Source organism: Mytilus edulis, chromosome 7, assembly GCF_963676685.1.
Source record: "Mytilus edulis chromosome 7, xbMytEdul2.2, whole genome shotgun sequence".
NCBI lineage: Eukaryota > Metazoa > Mollusca > Bivalvia > Mytilida > Mytilidae > Mytilus > Mytilus edulis.
Genome location: NC_092350.1, coordinates 70651861 through 70670205, shown reverse-complemented (window position 1 = coordinate 70670205; position 18345 = coordinate 70651861). Strand labels below are relative to the sequence as shown.

The window sequence follows — 18345 nt, the reverse complement described above, 5'->3', positions numbered from 1 at the left end:
GAATAATTACAAAATGATTAACTCAATAGATTTCAGTTTTTGTTATTGGTGTATCAAAGACATTGATGTACGAATATAATTTCATAAATTTGTAACGTTTAAATGATTACATACCAATATAAAGAACCGTTCATCATTATTGAAAAAGACTATAAATGAAAGTCGAAATATATATCTCCCGTTCATGATAGATTAATTGGGAAATTAAGCAGATTTATCTAATATTAATCACAGAGAGTGACTAGCAAGCAATTTTTAGTTGTAGCTTATTTAACATTGAAACAATTTTCCACGATAAACGAATGTTACTTTATACAAATATAAGGACTTTGTTAGCTAAATCTACAAATTTTATTAGATATTATGAATTTCTTTTACAATCGATAAACATGCTAATTAGTATCGTTTATGTTATTTTTACCACTCGGTCAATGCCTCTGATGACGGACTGTTAGTCCTGATCGTATCAATAACCAAGTAGCCTAAACTACAATACTGACATGAAAATATGGTCGGTAGAAGTTAAAAAAATCAGTTTTTTTTTTATTTCAGCCTCAGTTATTATACTTTCTTCGAACAAATTTCGTACAAAACGATAGCTTACATTTCTATTCATACATTATATTGAGTAAAACAATGAGTGTCTATTATGATGACTTAATTTAAACAATGAAAACAATAGACATGTTATATAGTATTACTAATGTTATTTCAATTGATCGGGCAGATCTTACGTTTTAATTTGCATAAGGCCAGTCTATTTGAAGACATGCGTGATAAGGATGATGGCCGTTATAATTGTAACTGATTCCTAATCACCTATCAGTGTCACCAAACGGATATAAAAATGAACTGAGTTTATGATTTTGGACGAATAACTTGACATTTAATTAATGAGTTTACCCCGACACATTTGTGTTCAGATGGACTGGTCTTAAATAAGCGAACTGATTAAACTCCGCCAAGTCAAGTGAAATAAATCAAGTAATATCTGTTCGCGGTTCGTTTATTAATCTCTGTATGTTGATTACATGCCATTTTGCTTTAACTCTTGGATATATAATATGTCTGGTGATAATCGTAAAGCTTAATCTTAGCTTTCTTTAACTTCTGAGATATTTACTTTTATTAATGATCTTGTTGTTATTGTCTATTTTTATTTTGTTATGTCGTGTCACATACTATAAATATGTTGTTGTTATAGCAATAAAGATTGAAATGAATTGCGTTGACATTGTATAACAACATGATCATTTGTCTTATTTTTTGCAGGATAATAGTAAAAGAAGGAATTTGGTAAGATTTCGTTTTAAAAGTGAATTGACATGTGATGCATTGTTATTTATGAACTGTAACGAAAGATGTATTGAAATAAACATGGCATATTTGAGTTGAACGGATTTTCATAAATGAAACATCATATACTTTAATAAAGCCATAACTATTACAACATTAACTCATCATAGAAACCAGGATTAATTTTTTTTATTACGCTAGACGCGCGTGTCGTCTAAAAAAGACTCATCAGTGATGCTCGAATCCAAAAAAGTTTAAAAGGCTAAATAAAGCACGAAGTTGAAGAGTTGAATTTAATTAATATTATTACACAAAAACAATAGATTGCATTTTTTTTCTCATTTGTTGTTCCTAAAGGAAAGTAATGACCATTACTTACTCATTTAATATTAAAAAAAACTTGAAAAGACAAGACATTTATAATATCTGTTCTTCCACTATCCTTCCTTCTGTAAATTGATCAAACTACTATTTTTCAAGTGTACCTGAGTATATCTGAGTATTGAGGGACTTTGTATTGCCTTATCTTAGTTTTCTTCAACTTTGATTTTCCTATCCCCCTTTTCGGATCAAGAGTTATGTTCCACGTTTGATTGAAAAGAATTTCATAGATCATTTTGTTGATAACTTAGTAAACATTCAATTATTTTTTTGTCAATTTCCCAAATCTAAATGAAGGTAAAATAGAACTGTGCCAATTTTACTTCATGACTTAAAAAGGAGTTATGATTTTTTAATGTTTTAACAATTAAAAATTAAAATTTTAGCAACGTGTGGGTTGTTGTCATTTCAACAGAGTCGTATATATTAAAAACATATATATTTAGTCGTTAAAAAAATTTCCAATATATTTGGTACGTGATAATCAAGGCTATTGGTAAACCATAATTTGGTGAAAGTAGAGATGTGGTCTTTACAAAAGAGGGGTGAAAGATACCAGAGGGACAGTCAAACTCATGGCTAAAAAATAAAAAGACAAACAGACAAATAATAGCGCACAAGACACAACATAGAAAACTAAAGACCAAGCAACACGAACCCCACCAAAAACCAGCGATGATCATCTGAAGACATTAGAACAATCCAAATATGACACCATGCTGATTGATGATTTTAAAATGACAGCTCCTGTATTCAAACATAATGATGCTAAAATGTTTTCTTTTTATTTTGCAGGATATAGCAGCAAGTGTGTGTGATGTAAGTTGTTCTTCACTCAATTGTTTGGTGTTATGCTCTGTATACAAATCGCCGTTTCAGAATCTAATGCATTCTTGGTAATATTTTCAAAAGCGTGCACCAGAACGTTGGGATTGGATCAATACGTTCTAAACAATGGAAATCCATCCAATGTCATAACGTTATTTTCATTTTGGTGTACGGACAATGAGATTACTCACATGTACAGTTCTTTAGATTCTGAAAAGGCGAATTATATAGTATAATATCTTAAAAGTTCACATAACATCTTTATAGTCAAACCTTTTTTTATAAGTCGGTCTGTATACATGTAGGTCAAACAATCAAACAACCATTTATTTTTTAGTTAATATATATTTTTCTGAACAACTTATTTCCAAACAAAACAATACCTTGCATTTCAGTTATTTTGTTATGTGGTGAGAAAAAAATAACAATATATTATCGTAAATATCTTAAAGGGGCAAAAACTGTTGATATTATGCTCACCGATTTGTATCAAATTCTCATATTTCACAAATAACATACTAAAACGTAGATCTAGATTACAAAAAGACTAATTGGTATATAGTTATCAAAGGTACCAGGATTATAATTTAATACGCCAGACGCGCGTTTCGTCAACATGAGACTCATCAGTGACGCTCATATCAAAATATTTATAAAGCCAAACAAAGTTGAAGAACATTCAGGATCCAAAATTCCAAAAAGTTGTGCCAAATACGGCTAAGGTGATCTATGCCTTAGTTTTTCGTAAAATTCACTGAATTCAATTCAATTTTAAAATGAACTATTAACAATACATCGACTCAATAAATGTTTCAAACATGACGCTAATAAATATCTTCTTGTTCATTTGCAGGATATTGCAAGTTTGTTGGATGTAAGAATTTCTACTTAAAAATGAAATGTTGTTATGTGATGTATTCTTGACTTTAATGAACAAAAAGATACAAGTCTAAGTATTATTATTCTCCAATACACCTAACAAGTTTTGAGTTCTATTTCTTGAAGTCGGCATGTAGAGGCCATTCAATCTTCTAAAAAAGCCTTAAGGGAAAAGAAGTTTTTTGAACTAATTTCACACAAAACTTTAATAGTATTTCTATGTTTTTTATTAAGAGAAACATTAAACACAATATATCATCACAATTATTTCAAAACACTGGTTACGGATATACATACGTATGGTATCTGTTGTACAATTTTCATGTGTATAGAAAGAAACAAGCGTATACTATTCTTGTTTTGAAATGCACATCGCCTGTTTACAGGCCAATACAATTTCATGAATGGTCAGTAGATGTCAGACCTTTAATATTCTGATTAAATAATATTTCTTTACATTATTTCAAACAAAACTATAGATTGTATTTCTGCTCATTTGCCATTTTGAGAGGATATAGTAATGGCAAATAATGTCACAATAAAATACTGACGATGGATGGACATGCTATATGGTATCTGATGTTTTTCGTTCATCTTTTTTTTAGCTGACCACTTGTCCAGAAAACATGAATATATCCGCTTTGCATGGCTATATATATTGCCTTTCCTCAATTTCAAATTTCCATAAAAATTTCAATCTAGTTTACTTCCCTTAAAAAACTTTAATCTAGTTTTAGGACAGAACAAAAACTTTCATCAACTTTTAAAAGTTTTTGGAACAAATTATCATCGTTTAAATAACATAAATCATGTAAACAAACATGATAAATGATCATGCAATGTATTTCTGTCCATAATTTGTAGAGAAAATGCAAGGACTTTAAGACAAAGAACAGCAAGGGAAGCGCTGTCCTATCCTAATTTATTGTTTATTGATGTGCATGTAAGGACTTTTTGTCATAGATGCATACCCAATCTCCTTTTTTTCTTTCTATAAACATAACGATAGACATATTCATCGTAAAATTTAAACTCATGTTTGTAAACTTGAGATTAATTTTGTTTTATTTTGCAGGATAAAAAAGCAGTGCAGAAAATAGTAAGATTTATTTTCGAAATTTAAATGACATGTGATGTATGGTTGTCTATGTACAGAAAGATGCAATTGTATATAGATATCAGAAAATGTAGTATGAGTGCCAATGAGACAACTCTCCTTTAAAGTTACAATTTATAAAAGAAAAACCATTAACGGTCAAAGTACGGTCTTGAACACGGAGCATTGGGTCACACCGAACGATAAGATATTAAGAGCCCCAAAAATGACCAGTGTAAAACCGTTCAAATGGGAAAACCAACGTTCTAATCTATATAAAAAAACGAAAAATAAGATACTCTTATGAACACCTTCAACAAACGACAACCAATGACGATCACTAAAGGTGCAAACAAATGCATCGGGTTTAAACGTTTTGATAGGTACTAACCTTCACCCTTACCGGAAACAATAGAGTAACTGATTATTATATGTAGTTCTATTAATCACAATCAAGGTCAAATGTAATTATGCAGAGTTTCTCTTTTGCTGTACACTATTCATGAACTTTGCATGAATTGACAATAACATAAAAAAAGAGTATTTTGGTTAGGGGTCATTTTTACAACGTCTTGATACATCAAATATAATATACATGTATATGTGTGACAAATAAAGGTGATTTTGTCAATAATAATTTGGAAAATGAAGCACGATGTATAAACTTTCAATATCTATAGAAACGTAATTCAAATTCAACATCATGGCTACAACAATGATGACAATATTCAACGTAAAATCACAACTTTTGTTTTCTGACATAATGATGCTAAAATGTTTTCATTTTCTTTTGCGGAATAAACCAACTTTGGACGCAGTAAGATTTTTATCTTAAAAGTTAATTTTCTTGTAAAATATTTGCTAATCTTTCAAAAAATTACTTGCAAATTTTTAAATACTTTCTCAAATCGAAATTGAGGTAAAATGTAATTGTGCTTATTGTCACAAATGCTGTTAATGATTTATGAATCTTGATTTGCTCTACCAAGGGTACTAAAAATGTAAGCAACACATGATTTTGTGTCATTTGAAAAAGCAGTTTATCTTGTTATATTAAAAAGCAGTTTATCTTGTTATATTAAAAAGCAGTTGATCTTGTTATATTAAAAAGCAGTTTATCTTGTTATATTAAAAAAGCAGTTTATCTTGTTATATTCCAAAAGCACTTTAAAATCATTTGAACATTATCAAATATAATTTGTATTTAATAGGTCAAGGTTATAGATTGGTAGTTACATGCAGAAAACACAGATTAAACACTTTTGATAAACGTATTCAATATTTAAACATACTAGAAAAATCTAAATATGACATCATATCTATAACAATGATGCATATATACGTAAATGACAATCTTTGTATTCAAAACTAATTGTTTGTTCTTTTTTCAGAATAACGATTCAAAACGGTTATCGGTAAGATTTTTTTCTTTAGAGTAATTTTCTGTTGATGAAGTGTTGTCTAAAAATTATATACAATACAAAAAAGAAGATGTGGCATGATTACCAATGAGACAACTCTCCACAAGAGTCCAAAATGACAAAGAAATTAACAACTATAGGTCACACAGTACGGCCTTCAACAATGAGCAAAGTCCATACAGCTATAGAAGGCCCCGAAATGACAATGTAAAACATTTCAAACGAGAAAACTAACGGCCTTATTTATGTACAAAAATTGAACGAAAAACAAATATGTAACGCATAAACAAACGACAACCACTGAATTACAGGCTCCTGACTTGGGACAGGCACATACATACATATCGTGGCGGGGTTAAACATATTAGCGGGATCCTAACCCTCCCCTAACCTGGGACAGTGGTATAACAGTACAACATAAGAACGAACTATAAAAATCAGTTGAAAAAGGCTTAACTCATCAAATGGACAAAAATACAAGCGGACGTGGCCGGGAACCTGTACATCACAACAACAAAAAGACACTAGGTGCAGATCTGTGAGTACTCGAAGTTAACTGACAGGTAGTTCAAAGCCACTAACATCTAATAAAAAAAACGATGCATCTAAGACGAATATAAGTGTATAGTTTTATTGTCTATAACCTGTATAGAAAGGTGCAAGTGTTTAGTATTCATAATATGACATAAAGATCGAATTTGGTAGTGGTCGACATTAAATATTACAATTGAGTCGGATGTTCTTCAAGAGTTATGATCCTTGATTGCCTTAACAATGAAAATGATAAATGAAAGAAACATTTGGTTTGCAGTGATATTTAAACATTCTTATTATCTAAGGAAAACAATCTGATGTTGTTTTAAAACTACAAAAAAAGCATCGTGTATATCAGGCTTGCACGTTTTATTGAATTATCGTTTTATTTCTGAAGCATATTAATCGTAAAAATACATCTATTCTAATGCTGATAAGACATCTTTTTTCTTTTGCAGGATGTACTACTTCAAAGTGTGTATGAGGTAAAATATTTTTCTAAAAAAATATTTGTCATGTGAAGTATTGTTGTCTACAAAATGTACAGTATCATTGTTACGAAATATACAAAACATATTTTGAGTCCAATGAACTTAGGTCATTCTGTAGAGGTCAAACACTTGATCTTTTGATTAATCATTAACACTTATCATCCGTGCAGTTATTTCATACAAATCAATACTTGTATTTCTGTTCATATATTTTATCAAAATTAAAGTAAAGACAATGTTGCGTCATTAATATATAATTAAGTATTTGGTATAACGTGTTCATCTGCCCATCTTTCTGTTAGTTGATTCCACTGTTATATCTTCCAAAGTACCCACATATATATCTGTTGTTTTTTTGTGAAATCCGTATGGCCAAACTCCTTATTCTAGTGTTCTTTAAATTCGAGTTTCTGCCCGCTTTCCTGGATGATTGGAAATGTCACTTTACGACGTTTCAGTGTGATAACTTGCGAAATATATTGTTTAACAAATCAATTTTGAGGTCTTTTTATCTTAATAGTAAAAGTAATCCCGAAAATTCATTGCAACGCATAAAATAAATTGTACTTTATTTTCCAATATATTTAAAATGTAAAATATTACAAACATAAAACAATCTCTTTTATTTTGCAGGATAACAAACCAAGGCGGCGAGTTGTAAGATTTCTCATGAAAAGTCAATTATTAAGTGATGCATTATTGTCTATAAAATACAGAAAGATATAAAGATATGTTTTGTTTGAAATCTACATAGCACATGTTTAATCTGATTGATTTCCAGTCGGTAGAAGTCAGGCAATCAATATGTTACTTAAATCTTTATATATTGTTTTTAACTTTTTTATAAACAAAACTGTAGCTTGTTTTTATATTCATCTGTTATATCAAGCGCAAAATAATGAATTTTATAACAAGTTGTTATCATTTTAAGGGATGGAAATGACAAAACAATAATATTTTAATTTTCTTTTAAAACACTGGTAAAAGATGAGCATATTAACACTTATGTGTTATTCCCCTTTTATAGAGCATCCGACCATATCTGGTTTTGTATGGTATCTGTTTTGCTTTTTTTTTTATAATATATGTCGATTTTAACATTCCCGATGTAGAGTTATGTTCCTTTATTGATGGAAATTACTGTATGATTTTTCGTGAAACAACTTGCGAATCATTTAAATAATTATTTCGTGGTTTAGTAGTAGTGTCTCAATTCAAACTGAGAAAGAGTGTGAAAGTGCAAATTTAGTCCCCCCCCCTGAAAAAAAACCAAACTCATTCATTTAGACAACTTCCTACTCTGGTCAAATGTCTTAATAACCAAGTTCATCAGTAATGACATGAGTGAAGAAAACGTAAAGAAAGTAAATGTTTGAAAATATGTTCAGTTTTTTATTCATTTTTTTTAAAACACAAATTAAAGTAAGTAATTGATCGAATATTTCAGAAAATTAATTTTGAAGATAAGTCGTTATTTTTTAATCTTTTATCTTTTCAAAAGTCACTTGATTTATCTATTAAATGTGAATAAGTACGAAATCCATGGGGGAAAGTCATGTAGAGACATAAAGTCAGGCTAATATGTATAGTTTTGGTTGAATAACAATGCCCCAAGTCTGTTAGAGATTGAAAAGTTGTTACATTTGGTATACGTGTTATATGTTGTCAAAATATTACAACCCTAAATACAAACATGATAAAATGTCCTCTTTCTTGTTTACAGAATTACAAGGCAAGGCAGAGTTTGGTAAGATTTTTACTTCAAAGTAATGTTATGGCTTGTTTGAAAGTAGCAAATCATAACGTTTCTGTGTTATCGCTTGCAAAGCATTCAGGCAATTCTATTTTAACTTGTAATATAAACATTCCCACAATAGTGAGCACATGTGATTGTTTCGTTTAAAGGTATGCTGTTGGTCAGTTGTGACATTTCAGTGCTTTGATAATGTAACAATGTAAATGATATTTTGTTCGTTGTAATTTTTACATAAACTTGTTTAAAAAAAAAAGGTTTATTGTTGTTTTGAACAATTGCAAAATAAGATTTGTATGGGATAAGTCTAAGTTATAATTAACCCTCAATTTGTTGGTGTAAAAACATATTTTATTAGCTTAATGTATTGGAACATTAGATATGACATCAAGCTTACAACTATACATAAAATCTTAACACGATAATATGTCTTCCTTTTCTTTTGCAGGATTTAAAGGATTTAAACAGAAGTTTGAAAAAGGTAAGAATTTCGCTTGAAACGTGAATTGTGATGTTATGTATTTTTGTTTTTGAGATTGCATAAAAAGATACCAGTGTATAGTATTCTCGTTTTGAAATGCATGTGACTTATTTTGAGTCGGACGAATTTACTTTATTCCGAAGGTAGATCAATTTTTTAATCAAGCATAATTTAATATAGTTTTCTTGAATTAAATCTATAGCGCCTGTTATTTGCAGTTATTTTTAGTGGCATTCAATATTAAAATTAAAATCACACCTTATTTTCGTGCACGAATTTTAGGCAAAACAACAGCTTGCAGTTCTATTCATTCGTTATATCAAGAGTAACTTAGTGACAAAATATCATCATTATTGTATCAAAACACCGGTAAAGATAACCATATTATTAGGTGTCTGGATTGCTGTCATTTTAAAACCTTACGGTAATATTAAAAAAAAAAAACATCTTTCGAGTTGTTTTGGTTATAATTGATTATAATTGGTACTTGTTATAATGGATAAAGGGTTTGTTTTTGTTAGGAGAAAAGTAAGATGTATTCACACTCCATATTTATAGATATAGGAATAACCAAAATATGAAATAATTCCTGCAACAACTATGAATATTGTTTTCATTATAAACAGCTACATCCTAAACCTCTAAGAAGAGGGTCTTATTTGATTAAAAATTACCAAATACAAATTTTTATTGATAATTTAAGGCTATAGGTTGATTATAGTTTTGTATTTTTTTGAAGAAAAAAAGACTTAATTAACTTCAATTAGTAAAGTGTTTTGACCAATTTATAAATGTTATGATATCTACAACAAGTTTTAATATACAAGCTCCAGTAAACAAACATGTTACAAAATTTTTTTTTTGCCGTTTTAGAGAAATGCTCGGATCAGGTAGGATTTTTTTTCAAAATTCAATTGTAATCTGATGTATCACTGTCCATAATTTGTAGATAAAATAAAAATGACTTTGGGATAAAGAACAGCAATGAAAGCACCGTTTCTTTCCCATTTTGTGTTTATTAGTGTTCATTGAATGATTTTTTTGTTGGCATGGATTAATTCCCCCATATCCATTTCTGTTCTATTACAACATTAATGGGCATAATCGTCACAAATATACCAGTCCTGTAAAAAAATTTGGTAATAAATTATCTTCTGTTTTTATTGAGATAACAAGGCAAAGCAGCATTCTGTAAGAATTCGTCTAAGAAGTCAAACTATATCTGATGTATGGTTTGAATACATGTTTTCAAAAATATTGATCGTAAACTGTTTTCTTTCTTTTATTTTTGCAGGATCTGTCAAGTTCGGATGAGGTAAAATGTTCTTATTTAAGATGAACTCTCATGCGTAGTATTTCATAACCATACAAAATCCATTGACAATTTTTAAATGTAGTTTTGTCAAACTTCACTTATGCTGTAAATGAGTAATAAACCTTTATAGCTTAACCCAGGGCACTTAACTATTAGCAACATATGGCTTGGTCTCATTTGAACATCGTATTGTTATATTCTAATAGCAGTTTAAACTTTCACAAATATAATTGGCATTTAATAGACCAAGGTTATAGGTAAATCATTATTTGCAGAAAATATAGCCTTAATACGTTTGATCAGCTTCAATATTTAAATATATGAGAACAATCTAAACACGACATCATCTCTAAAACAAAGATAAATAAAATTGAAATTGGAAATGGGGAATATGTCAAAGATACAGCAATTCGACCAAAGAGCGACAACAACCGCAGGCCACCAATGGGTTTTCAATGCAGCGAGAAACTCCCTCACCCGGATTCGTGCTTTAGCTGGACCCTAAACAAAAATGTTTAGGAGTCATACTAAACTCCGAAATATACACAAAAAACTAAAATTAAAGATTATTCAAGACTTACAAAGGCCAGATGCATATCAATACGAACAATGTATCAACTTCAGTATTCAAACCTGATAAATTGTCTTTATTTTTGCAGGATAAGGATACAAGGCGAAATGTGGTAAGAATAACAAAATACTTTATTCGCCAATGTAGTCTTATATTCCTTTAAAAAGAATCTGATTTTGTTTGGAAGTTACCAAAAAAAAGATTAAAACGTAATACACCAATCTCACTCGTTAATCAAGATTTAGAGGAAATTCACTTTAAATATTTAATGATATTCGAATAATCTGAATATGACATTATGGATACAACAATGATACTTCTAATATGGCGACCAATATATCGAAAACCCGCATAATCAAAGTGTATATGATTTTAGAGCAAACGTGTCAATACACAAAATTGGCTCTTCCGGGTAGCGCGTATCTTATTTATTCGACCATGTATGCCAAGCTTCATATACCACACAGTTATCTCTATTGTAAAATAGGCAAATCAGTCCATTTAAGATATGCTTTTATGTAATATTTCATAAAACGAAAATTCTACAAAATGATGATATCGTCTTTGCAACTTAATAATGTGACGTCATATATATGTTCCCGGGGGCGCGAGTAAAAATACTAGGCCTTTTCAGGCTTCAAACTGTAATACAAGTATAGCAAAAAGAACATTTTTAGATGGAAAATGTGAGATATTTTTTAATTATTATTGAATGATAAAATAAGTTCATTACTATTATAATTCTCTTTTTGTTACTATTTCTGACAAAGCACCCAAAACTTAATTTTGTTTTTAATTGTATTTTTATGGCTTAATGTTAGTTTTCTTTAACTTTGATTTTTCTGTCCACTTTCCTAGTCACGAGTTAATTCCCTTTGTTGGTTGTAAAGAACGCATTTTGACATTTCGGTGTAGATAATTTGCGAAGCATGTAATCAATTGTTCAAATTTATTAAATATGTTGTTTCCGAATTCAAAATAGAGGTTAAAAGATATATTCTAATTCTCACGTATGCTGTTCAGAAGATATGATCCTTAATAGCTATAAATATACTATAAATATGTAAGCAAAAAGCGTTTTGATATTGATAACAGCTTCTGGTAGTACTTTCAAACGAGTCTTCCTTAAAACAAATCTGAGCTAATTTTTGTAAATTTGTTTTTAACTCCTGTGTTATTTGTTTGCAGGATAGGAATACAAAGAAGCATGTGGTAAGATTTCTTCTCAGAAGTAAATTGATGAATTGTTGTCCGTGAACTATACTAAAACTTACTCTTGTTTTGTAAGGCAGATTACGTATTTTGATCCGACCGGTTTTCGTACGACGGTTGATTGAGTTTAAAAATATAATGCTTCAATTGAGCATTAGTTCGAATATAATTTTTCCAGATTCAATTCATCTATTTTTTTTTTAGCTTATAATTCTTTTCATTATATAATGACAATATTTAATTATGAATACTTAAAAAACCTGTGAAAGGCGACACGTTATATGGTTTGTTTTATTTCTCTATTCATCTGCTTGATTGATCACAATAGAATTTAGCTGATCACCGGAATATATCCGGCTTTGGTGGTATTTATATTGACTAATCTATATTTCTTCCACTTCGATTTTCTTTCAACTCTTTTTTTTAGATCATGAGTCGCGTTGATTTTTTAATTGACCAAAGGGCTTTCTAACGTGTATGTGTTATAACTTGCGAACCGGTTAATCAATTCTTTTCAAATATGAAAATGCAGTTTCGTAAAAACTAAAATTGGGGTCAAATGTGATTGTACAAGTTCACATTTATGCTGTTCCGGAAATATTATTCTTGATTGCTTTGTTAGTGACATTAAAATTTAAGAAGAAATCTAGATTGCAGAAGTGTTTATAGATTCTGATAATATTGTAACAGAAGTCTCCTTTGATTATAGAATAATGCTAATATAACTTGAATACGTTCATTCAAGGTTATTGGTTAATCATGAATTAAACATAATATATAAAATATTGCAACAACCTAAAAACGACAAAATGAGGAATCGTAAAATTAAATTTCCTGTTTACAAACATATTGCCTTCATTTTTGCAGGATAAGAGAACAAGGCGGCGTGTGGTAAGATTTCTCTTGAAAATTGAGTTGAAAACTGAATACTTTTTTTGTGAATTTATTGGGGTGTAAAATCGTTGACCGAACTACATTTTGTATGAAGCGCTTCATTCTAAAAATGTGCGCGCGGTCAATGCTAATACAACAATATAAAATCACAAAAAGAAGCATTCGATATTTATAATTAAATGCTTGTTAGGATTATGACAACACGTGTTTTATCATTGTGGAAGCTTATGTCATCATTAATGTTACATTTCATTGTGAAATTAGGTTAGTTCTATAAAGACGCGATATTGCTGTTTGCCAATCAAACTAACGTAGTATAAGAAACATACACGTAATGTATTTATTTGTCTAGTGAAGTATTTTTGTCTATAAACTGTAAAGAAAGATACAATACGATAGCAATGCTCATAAGAAATTTTCGAACTAATTCATTAATTTGTTCACATGGCGGTCGATAGAATACAGACTTTCAGCAATTTTATTAAGCATTAGTTAGTGTATTCTATTTGAAGTAATTCATTACAAAACTCTAGATCGCATTTCTATTATTCTGTTAGTTTGTGAAAGAAATGACACTATACTATCATTCATAAACTAAAATACTAGAATAGGATAGGCATATGCAAAATTGTCTTTGTTCCTCCATCATTTACTTTGTTAGTTGATTTCACTCTTTCTGTTCAAAAGTTATGTCCCTTGGCTGATGGAAAAAACCGTTTTATGACGTGAGTCGTGTAAAAACTTGCAAACCCTTTAATCAGTTCTTTTCAAATTTGAATATATATGTTTTCTAATCAAAGAAGATTGTGGTTTATGTAACGTATTATGCAATCTATGAGTTATGACCCTTGATACGTTAACAATGAAATATTTAAGAAGGCAGCTTCTGCTTGGATGTTATATTTAGAGCATCTTTTAATATTAAAATAAAAAAAAAATGATATGTAGTACGAAAGATTTTCAAGAAAGATGTGTATGTGATAATTCAAGCTGATGTGTTAATTATAATTTAGTTATTATAAGAATCTAAATCTGACAATTATGCTTACAACAATGATGGACATTTTCATCGTAAAATTAAAACCCCAGTATACCAAAATACTAAAGGTCTTCATTTTCTGCAGCTTCACAGATCAAGGCAAAGTTCGGTAAGATTTTAATTCGAAGTATATTTCCTAGGTTGTATGAAAGTGTCCAATTCTAACGTTTCGAGAAATACAAACTTGTGAACCATTCATTATTTTTTCCCCAAAATCATCAAAGTATAGATCAGATCAAATGGGATTGTCACTGATGCTGTTTAAGGGTTATGATTGAGTTTACAATGACTATAAACAACTAAAGCAAATTATTTTATATGTTTTTACAGCGTCTTGATTTATCTAAAAAAATAATTGAGAGTTGTTTTGAAAAAAGTATTAAATATGAAATTAAGAATGGAAATGAGAAATGTGTGAAAGAGATAACGACCAGACTAAGGAGCAGCAATGGGCAGACAAATTAATCCACAAATGTCATAGGCCCCTGAATTTGGACAGGCGCAAACATGCAGCTGGTATGAACATAATTTGGGAGATTTCAACCTTCCCCTAAAACTGTAGTTAATTTGATTTGCAGGGGACATGTAAAGGTCATTTCTTAATCATAATTTTGGGAAAATCAGATTTTTTATAAATGCAAAGCATTTGGATACATCTAAATATGACGACAATAGATATAAGACGATGTTGCATGAGTGCCGATTAGACAGCTCTGCATCCAAGTCAGAATTTGTCAAAGTAAACCGTTATATCTCTTCAACACGGGGCCTTGGCTAACATTGAACAGCAAGCTATACAGGTCTTACAAAATGATTAGTAAAAAACATCCAAAAAGGAAAACTAACGGTCTAATCTAAAAATATAACGTGAAAAGAGAAATACCCTTACAAACTCTTATGAATTACATTAACAAACGACAGTCTCAATAATTATTTGAATGATAATCGAAAACATGAGCAAAGGTCTTCTTTTTTTACAGGATTTACTTAAAAGTTTCGATGAGGTAAGAAAATGTTTTGAAAAGCTTTAAGTCCATGTGATTTATTTTTAGTAATTGCTGGAAAGATACAAGTATATATATACTTTTATTTAAATGCACGTAATTTATTCTAAGTCGAAAGAATTATTTTTGTCCGTGGATAGATGTCAAACATTCAATAATGTATTCAAGCCTGATTTAATAATTTTCTTGAAAAAAATTCCCAAATGAATGTTTGCATTGCTATTCATGTTTTATATTTGCGAGAAAATTATGACAATATATATTCATGAATATTTACAAAGAAAACACTGGTGAAAGAGAGACATGATATATATAATCAATTGTTGTTCATTCGTGCCTCCATCCGTTAATTTGTCATCGTACTATTTTTGTAGAGCGCTTGAATATTTACGATTTATTGGCATTCGATATTTAAATCAAGCCCGATTTTGATCTTATTTATTTTTCTTGAACGTATTTCAGACAAAAGGAAAGCTTGTGTTTCATTTCATTTATTATATCAAGAGGAACATAATGCCAATATATAACCATAATAAAATCAAAATACTGGTAAAGGATAGACATAGTATATGGTCTTATGTTATTCCTCCTGATAAAAGGCTTTTCGGGGTGTGAATTATTTTGAGATAAAGAATCAGATATCGTACCCCGAAAATTTACCACTTAAATGAAATTCTAATGCAATTTGTTTGTAACGATAATTTTCATTGGACGTTGACAAATATTTCGAGGGATGAGATTCCAGGTTCTACCAGTCTGTAACTAAAAAAGCCACCATTTTGAATTCCGATTTTTTTTGGGGGGGTAGGTAATTTCTCCATAAAAAACCAAGATAGTCACATTCTGAGCCTCAAAATCTTCTGTTTGTCTATATTGAAACCATTCTGAAGCGTACTAAAAGTAAAAATACGTTTAGTATTTATGTTTGTCATCCAGAGTATACATATGATGTCACATTGTTTAGATGCTAAAGACGATGCAACAGTTTCGCGGAGTTTTTCATTTATTAGATATAGGAAGATGTGGTGTGAGTGCCAATTTAGACAACTCTCCATCCAAATTACAATTTAAAAAAGTAAACCATTATAGGTCAATGTACGGCCTTCAACACGGAGCCTTGGCTCACACCGAACAACAAGCTATAAAGGGCCCCAAAATTACAAGTGTAAAACCATTCAAACGGGAAAACCAACGGTCTAATGTATATAAAAAATCGAGAAACGAGAAACACGTATAAATTACATATACAAACGACAACTACTGTACATCATATTCCTAACTAAGAACAGGTGCAAACATTTGTAGCGGGATTAAATTGCATAAAAATTGCATTTTTAAGCCAACATATTAATTAAATGAAATTTATTCTAATATGTGGCATCAGAATGGAGATAACTGTATTGTATTTTAAGCTTGGCCTTCGTAAAACTTGATTTTAATATGGCATATATCCGTTTACCTATCTCCGCTCCGCGTCGCTAGGTAAAATCAATTTGCTTCATTAAAACGTTTTACGAAGGCCAAGCTTTAAAAACAATACAGTTATCTCCTAAATTGTCTGTTCATTAAAATGAGTCGGTTTGCTTTTCAAAGTTTACGATATGGACAGATAAATTGCGGGATAGGCTACCGTGTTCGCCTTACCAAAATACATTGCGCATCTTGATGTAAGCAAAATCTGGTTTGCTGTGATTTTGTTTCAACCTTCTGGCAATATTTGTATGAGTCTGACATTTTTTTGGAAAATATAAAAAAATATAACTTATATGTAATAATTTTAGGTTTAAAATTTTAACTATTTTAAACTATTGTGCAAAACAGATTCAATCACCATCTATATTTAAAAATATTGGGAAACTTTGAATTCGACATTATGCCTACAAAAAGGATGAGCATTGTCATGGTAAACTAAAACTCATGTATACAAACTTGAATGATACATGTCAATTGTCTTCTTTCTTTTGTAGGATAAATGGGCAAGTTTGCGCTTGGTAAGTTGCTTCTTAAACGTAATTTTCAATTGATGTTATATTCATGTTATTGTCTGTTTACCTGTACATAATAAAACAAGTGTATAGTATTCTTGTTTAACAATGCACATATCATATTTTGAATTTGATCGATTTTTATGGAACTGTCAGTAGAAATCAACCGCCAATTTAAATTGAAACTACCACATTTCTTCAACATGCCTACAACAATGATTTAAATTTGTTGTAAAATTTAAAGCTTTAAAAATATAAAATATTTTTATTTTTCTTTTGTAGGATAAAATGATAAGTTGGAATAAGGTAAAATGTTCTTTAAAAATGTCAATGATCATGTGGACATATTGCTGTCTATAAACTGAAAACAAAGATGCACGTATGTATTAACCTGAGTGAAAAAAAAATGTAATTCGAAGAAATTAAATGTTGAAAATTCCAGTGGAGAAAGAGGCTGAAGATGCCATAGGGACAATTAAACCTTTTTAAGTCGAAATAAAACTGACAGCACCATGGTAAAAAAAGGGAAAAACACGAAAAAAAATCAACAGTCTACAAAATACTCCATAGAAAACCAACAATTAAATTACACGAAACTAACGCAAAACTAGGGCCATATCAAAACTGATACACAATACATGTCTTTAGTTTTTCTAAATAAACATTTGAAACTAAAGACAGCAATGTCACTTCCTCTTAATAGTCACTTTATTTGATATAATCTATTGAAACTATAAATATGTAGCTTATTTTTTTTTTACAATAATAATACATTCGTATGTTCAAGTAAGAAATGTAAAAGCTGTTATTTTCTTTCAGAAACTTCTTACAGCTGCTACGGATGGAAACTTAAGAGATGTAGAATTATGCGTAAAGAATGGCGCTAGTTTGGAATGTACAGATGATGTTAGTGAAGTAGAAATATTAAAAATTATATTCATTTCTGGTACAGTAAGCACAAGAAAAAACAGATAAAAAAAATATCATCCTTGTCCTTGTAAATGATAACCAGAGTGAATATTGGTAATTGCAGGTACTGTTGTATTCAACACATATGTATACAAATCATGTCATATTTCCCAACTATACTTAAGCGAAGTAAGTTGATAAAAGACCAAGTGGCAGCAAAAACAAAAGATTAGTATAAAATTGACAAACAGGGTCG

At 29.9% G+C, this 18345-nt stretch overlaps 1 protein-coding gene across 1 annotated transcript in view; it reads left to right on the top strand.

Moving 5' to 3' along the window:
* Nucleotides 1-18345, top strand: part of LOC139482101 (uncharacterized) — a 52094-nt gene that overhangs the window by 6849 nt on the left and 26900 nt on the right. The window contains exons 6-23 of the mRNA XM_071265764.1: nucleotides 1273-1296; nucleotides 2473-2496; nucleotides 3359-3379; nucleotides 4460-4483; nucleotides 5872-5895; nucleotides 6894-6920; nucleotides 7560-7583; nucleotides 8650-8673; nucleotides 9128-9160; nucleotides 10455-10475; nucleotides 11135-11158; nucleotides 12235-12258; nucleotides 13126-13149; nucleotides 14277-14300; nucleotides 15172-15195; nucleotides 17163-17186; nucleotides 17463-17486; nucleotides 18000-18086. Coding sequence (XP_071121865.1) covers nucleotides 1273-1296; nucleotides 2473-2496; nucleotides 3359-3379; nucleotides 4460-4483; nucleotides 5872-5895; nucleotides 6894-6920; nucleotides 7560-7583; nucleotides 8650-8673; nucleotides 9128-9160; nucleotides 10455-10475; nucleotides 11135-11158; nucleotides 12235-12258; nucleotides 13126-13149; nucleotides 14277-14300; nucleotides 15172-15195; nucleotides 17163-17186; nucleotides 17463-17486; nucleotides 18000-18086 — 501 coding nt within the window. The remainder of the gene's footprint in view (nucleotides 1-1272; nucleotides 1297-2472; nucleotides 2497-3358; nucleotides 3380-4459; nucleotides 4484-5871; nucleotides 5896-6893; nucleotides 6921-7559; nucleotides 7584-8649; nucleotides 8674-9127; nucleotides 9161-10454; nucleotides 10476-11134; nucleotides 11159-12234; nucleotides 12259-13125; nucleotides 13150-14276; nucleotides 14301-15171; nucleotides 15196-17162; nucleotides 17187-17462; nucleotides 17487-17999; nucleotides 18087-18345) is intronic.